This window comes from Trachypithecus francoisi, unplaced genomic scaffold (genome assembly GCF_009764315.1).
Source record: "Trachypithecus francoisi isolate TF-2019V2 unplaced genomic scaffold, Tfra_2.0 Lachesis_group6, whole genome shotgun sequence".
Classification (NCBI taxonomy): Eukaryota; Metazoa; Chordata; class Mammalia; order Primates; family Cercopithecidae; genus Trachypithecus; species Trachypithecus francoisi.
Window position 1 is genome coordinate 122,632,015 of NW_022681471.1, and position 6,000 is coordinate 122,638,014.

General features: G+C 48.8%; 1 protein-coding gene across 1 annotated transcript in view; it reads right to left on the reverse strand.

Annotated features, from left to right (window-relative positions):
* Positions 1 to 5,696, reverse strand: part of PRPS2 (phosphoribosyl pyrophosphate synthetase 2) — a 33,914-nt gene extending 28,218 nt beyond the window's left edge. Inside the window, 1 exon segment of the mRNA XM_033201087.1 lies at positions 5,430 to 5,696. Within this exon segment, the coding sequence (XP_033056978.1) occupies positions 5,430 to 5,551 (122 nt within the window). The 5' untranslated portion in view covers positions 5,552 to 5,696.
* Between the last annotated feature and the right edge of the window lie 304 nt (positions 5,697 to 6,000).

The following is a 6,000-nucleotide window of genomic DNA, read 5'->3' on the forward strand; positions in this document are numbered from 1 at the left end:
ATGTCATGTTACAGCAGAATTGTCTGTAAATGTATTCATCCCAAAATGAAATATTTTAAAATTACAAATGAGGAACATGAAGAATTATCCTTCTCCCTTCTCCTGCTATCAGATACTCAATACAATTGTTTTCTTAAAAGAGTCAAATAAGGTTGGGCGCAGTGGTTCACACCTGTAACCCCAGCACTTTGAGAGGCTGAGGTGGGCGGATCACCTGAGGTCTGGAGTTCTAGACCAGCCTGACTAACATGGAGAAACCCCATCTCAACTAAAAAATACAAAATTAGCCAGTGTGGTGGTGCATGCCTGTAATCCCAGCTACTCAGGAGGCTGAGGCAGGAGAATCACTTGAACCCAGGAGGCGGAGGTTGCAGTGAGCCGGGATGGCACCATTGCACTCCAGCCTGGGCAACAAAAGTGAAACTCCGTGTGAAAAAAAAAAAAAAAAAAAGAGCCAATTACACCTAATGAAAAGTTAAAAACAGGCTGGGCATGGTGGCTCACGCCCATAGTCCCAGCTACTTGAGAGACTAAGGCAAGGGGATTGTTTGAGCCAGGAGTTCTAGTCCAGCCTGGGCAACGTAAGCAAGACCCCGTCTCTAAAAAAAATTTTAAAGGAAAATAAAAATAAAATTTTTCAAGCTGACATGTTGTGAAAATTGTTTTGATAACATTCACACATCTTCTTGCATGCCTTCTACTACGAATGAAAATATGCCAACCTCACAGGATGAGAGGGACGGAAAGAGTTCTATGTGCTCCCTCCTATTTCAAGATCTAAGGAGCTAAATCTAACTGCTTTGTGAATATTACATCAACTATGAGATGAACTTAATTTGGAAATTGCTGTGGTTTAAATGTGTTCCCTAAAGTTCATGTGTTGAAAGCTTAATCCCCAGTATAGGAGTATTGACAGGTGAGACCTTTAAGAGGTGATCAGGTCATGAGGGCTCTGTCCTCACAAATGGATTAACGTCATCATTGCTACAGTGTGCTCATTATCATGAGAATGGGTTTATTATATTAGCAAGTTTGGCCCTCTCTTGCTGTCTCTCAAGTGTGCTCTCTTGCCCTTCCACCCTTCTGCCATGGGATGATGCAGCAAGAACGCCTTTGCCAGACGCCAGCCCCTCACTATTGGACTTCCCAGCCTCCAGACCTGTGAGAAATAAATTTCTTTTGTTTGTAAATTAGCCAGTCTCCGGTATTCTGTTATAGCAGCACAAAATGAACTACAGCAGAAATCAAGTACAGTATTATATAGCTGGGAGGTAGACAAAACACAGCACACAGGCCGTTTTTCTATGGCCTGTGAGTTAAGAATGGCGTGGTAGGCAGAATAATGGCCCCCTAAAGATGTCTACATCCTAATCCTTTGAATATGTGAGTTTATATGGCAAAGGGGAAATAAGTTTGCAGATGGCATTCAGGTTGCTCACCAGCTGACCTTAACATGGGGAAATTATCCTGGACTATTTAAATTGGCCCATTGTAATCACAGGGCCCTTAAAAATGCAAGAGGGAGACAGCAGAAGCAGCGTCAGAGCAACATTTTGTTGCTGACATTGAAGGTGGAAGAGGCCAATGGTGAAGGAATGTGGGCTGCCTCTAGAAACTGGAAAAGGCACGGGAACAGATTCTCCCCTAGAGCTTCAGAAGAGAATGCAGCCCTGCTAACCTGTGACAGACATTACTGAGGCAAGGGGATTTACAGAACTGTAAGATACAGCAGCAACAGAGACTACGCGTGCTAGCACTGCCTAAAATATTTACGATTTGGCCCTTTACAGAAAAACTTTGCCAACTCCTGGTCTTATGACGTTTATCCCACAAGATTAGATTCTTTGGCCTGTTTTTCCTCAGGAACCTCAATTCTCATATGACTAGCAGTCCAGGGGAGGACAGAGAATATCATCACCATGGCAACTTTTCCCCTAAAGCTAGTCCTGCTTCTACTCAAAAAGATGATCATGACTACCTTTATTCTAGGTCTTTAAAAAACTGTGGCCAGAGGCCGGGTGCGGTGGCTCAAGCCTGTAATCCCAGCACTTTGGGAGGCCGAGATGGGTGGATCACGGGGTCAGGAGATCGAGACCATCCTGGCTAACAGGTGAAACCCCATCTCTACTAAAAAAATACAAATCTAGCGGGCGAGGTGGCAGGCGCCTGTAGTCCCAGCTACTCGGGAGGCTGAGCCAGGAGAATGGCGTGAACCCGGGAGGCGGAGCTTGCAGTGAGCTGAGATCCCACCACTGCACTCCAGCCTGGGCGACAGAGCGAGACTCTGTCTCAAAAAAAAAAAAAAAAAAAAAAAAAACAAAAAAACAAAAAACTGTGGCCAGAAGGCAGCATCTATTTGCCGTTCCGCCAGAGGATCTTTATTGACCCCCAAATAAAAAGGCTGAAAAGCAAATAAACTGGCATGGTAACTAAAAGATAGCCACAGACTCTTAACACTTTTCCCATCAAGGAGCAGGGTCTAGTCTCCTGCCCTTGAATCTGGGAGGGCTCTGTACTTGCCCAACAGCATATGACAGAAGTTATGATACACCAACTTTCAAGCCCTGTCCTTAATGGACTGGTGGCTTCAATGTCCTGTTTTTGGAACATGTGCTCTTAGAACCCAGCTTCCATGCTATAAGGAAGCTCAAGCAGCCCCATGGAGAGGTCTACAGGAAGAGGAGCTGAGGTTCCTAATCAAGCTCCTGGGCAAAAGCTAGTAACAACTTTTGCTACCAGTTTTTACCAGTCATGTGAGCCATCTTCAAGAACCCTCCAGCCCCAGTTAGCCACCAAGCTGTGACCATATGGGGCAAAAACAAGTTTTCTTCACTGAGCCCTTCCCAAATTGCAGATTTGTAAGCCAAATCAACAATTACTGTTTTAAGCCATTAAACTCTTTATTTATTACATGGTAACCGATAACCTCGTATAACTTTGTATAACCTTGTCTCACAGTATAGCTTAAGATTCTGCCAGCAGGTTAACTGACCAGGGTAAAATGTTACAACAGAGACATCTAGACACCTGCTGTCCTAAGATGTCACCATGGAATTTCCATGGTCTATAGTGAAGCTGGAGCAGACCTCTCCCTGCATATCTGAAATGATATAGGGATGAGAAGGTAAAATTAGAAGGCTCTATGTTCAGTTAAGTAGCGTATAAAAAATGCAAAATGGGAGGATTGATGGCCAGGAGACAGCAAACCAGATTTCTGATCCTAGTTCAGTGACAGATTCAAGAAAGGGCCCTTAAATGAACTGAAAGAATTTTGTCTTCCTTTTGCCCTTCAGTTTCTCCTCTCTACAACCACACAGTTAAAAGCTGGATTCCTAGCACAGTACCCAGTCCAGAGAGGGCTGTTTATAAAAATTTATTTATTTATTTTTTGAGATGGAGTCTCGCTCTGTCTCAAATTAAGCTCTGTACTTGTACAGTTCATGGAAAAGAGAAAAATCAGGCAGTGAACCTTTTATATTCTATATATTAAAAACATAAAATGTAGCTATATAGGCAATTCCCAAACTTCATGCTGAGTGGTTTTGGAGGCCCCACGATTTCTAATTATCAAGTGATGGTTATAAAACACCAAAAACGAAATAAAAGTGAGTCTGCTTTATATTTGAACCAAATGTATAAACAATCATACCTCAATGTCTGAGTGAGTTTTGCCCAACGGCACATGCGGTATTCTTAGGAGAAACTCAACACTGACTTAGCAGTGAACTGATCTAGATTAACCATGCTCCTTAGCAAAAGATCGTGCTGCACTGAGTACATGGAAGGGCAACACACTTGCTTTCAAAATTCACTTCATCAAGAAATTTCTCCTTTACTTATATGACGACACCTTCTGAACAAAAACTATTCTTCTTGTGTTCCTAAAGCGACTGAAACTTGAACAAGACTGGCAAAATACTGCAACACTCAAACCTAGCTCTATCCTTCTCCAGAGCCCTAGACCATCCTCTCAGACTACTGCATTAAACACTGCAGAGTGGAATTCTTTAGCTAAAGTCCACCTGCCACTCATTCACAATGTTTCTTCACTTATATTATCATCGGAGCCATAACTGGAATTTGCCACCTGGAAGAAGTCACATAAGATTCACATATCCTAAAAAGCCGACTTGCCAAAAAATAGTAGCTTTCCCATCAGTATTAACATAACTCCTCGTTAAGAAATTTTTGCCTGACCCTAAGTCATCAAGATTTTCTCCTAGAAATTTTATAGTTCTAGATTTTACATTTAGGTCTATGATCCACTTCAAAGTTAATTTTTACAAATGGTGAAAAGTATGGATGGAATTTCATATTTTTTGAGCATATGGGTGTCCAACTGTTCCAGCACCATTTCTAGAAAATGCTGGTTAAATTGGATCTTTGCCAAAGATATAAAAATTATCAGTAACTGTGGACAGTTAACGGTACTAGATATTGGAGGAAGAAGGGGGAAAAATGAGACCAATTTGAAATGAGTCAAGGAGCTGTGTGGACTCAGGCAGGTGGACAAAGGAGCCCTCCAGGTCAGCTTCCGAGGATGGCCACCACCTGACCCACAAGCAGAGGCGACCACTTCTCCTGGGCTTGAGAAATGGGTGTAAGTTACAGTCGAATCACAGCATTGTTGCTGTACACAGCAGAGTCCCAGAACAAGAAGGAAGCTGAAAGTCCATCGTCTTTGAAGCAGCAAGAGTAGTGGGAGCAGAGGGGAGCCCAGCACGTGCGCCCTGGGGTTCTCACAGTCTTTCAAACCTTGGCACAACTCCACGCTCTGGATAACGCAGTGGTCTGCGCCCTGGCTGCTCAGGAGAGTCAACTGGGAAGCTGTAAAATCGCTGATCCTCCGCCCGTTGGATCAAACCCTTGGGGGCAGGTCGGGGGAAGCAGCGTTCGGACCGTCCCCAGGTAAACCCACTGTGCAACCGGAGTTGGGGACGGGAGAAACCTTTAGTCGCACGCACTGGTCTGAGGTTCAGCTTTGCAGGGACGCGGAAACTGGGACCAGCCAACCCAGGACGTCCCTCCACCGCGCGCTGACCCGATGCGGTTCCCGCCCGCTTCGCCCACTCTCTCCCCGACGGTCTGTGACCGCCCAGACGTCTCCCTTCCGGGATGGGGACGCCAGGCCGGGCGGCGCCGCTGGGAGGCCGGGAGCGGCTCGGGACCGCGGGATCGCCGCGGTCCCAGGACTCGAGGCCCTGCCGCCGGGGATACAGCCGGGACGCGCACCGGGACGCGCGGCGCCACGCCTCGGCTTCTTCGCAGACGATGGCGCGGGGGCGCGGAGGCCGCATTGCCACCGTCCCGCCCCGGAAGGGGGAGCGCGGCGGCCGCGGAGGTGGCCGGGGCAGGCGCCGGCCCCCAACCCGGCCCCGCAGCCGCGTGCCCAGCGCTCTCCCTAGCCCGGCCGCCGGCGTGGCCCCCACCTGGTCTCCTGGTTGCTGAACTTCTTGGTGACCACCTTGCCCAGCTCCAGGCCCAGACGGTCGGCCACGCGCTGGGACAGGTCCTGATGCGAGCTGCCGCTGAACAGCACGATGTTGGGCATGGTGGGGCGCGGGACTCCGAGGGGCGCGCGGTGGCGGAGGTGGTGGCGGAGGCGACAGCGACAGCGACGCGGGGGGCTGCTGCTGCGGGAGCGGGAAAGCGCGGCGGCTAGATGTAGGGAAGGGGAGGAGCGGAGGGGGAGGAGCCAGAGGAGGAGCTGGAGGGGGCCGAGAGGGAGGAAGAGCGGCCGTGGAGGGGGAGCTGGAAAGTGCCAGGGGGCGGGGGCACAGCCCTGGCAGCAGTTTTGGACGCCCTGGGTGGTCCTGAAGCCCGAAGGCGTCCTTGCTCCGCGAGAGAGCTCCGAGCCTCATTCTTGACCTTCCAGACCTGCCTCGCGGGGAGAGCCAATGAACCGCGGATAGCTGGGCTCAGAGGGAGAGTTCGGGACGGGGCGGGGGGCTGGGGGGATCCCTCGAGGTGCTTCGCAGCCCGGAGCGACTTCCCACCCCG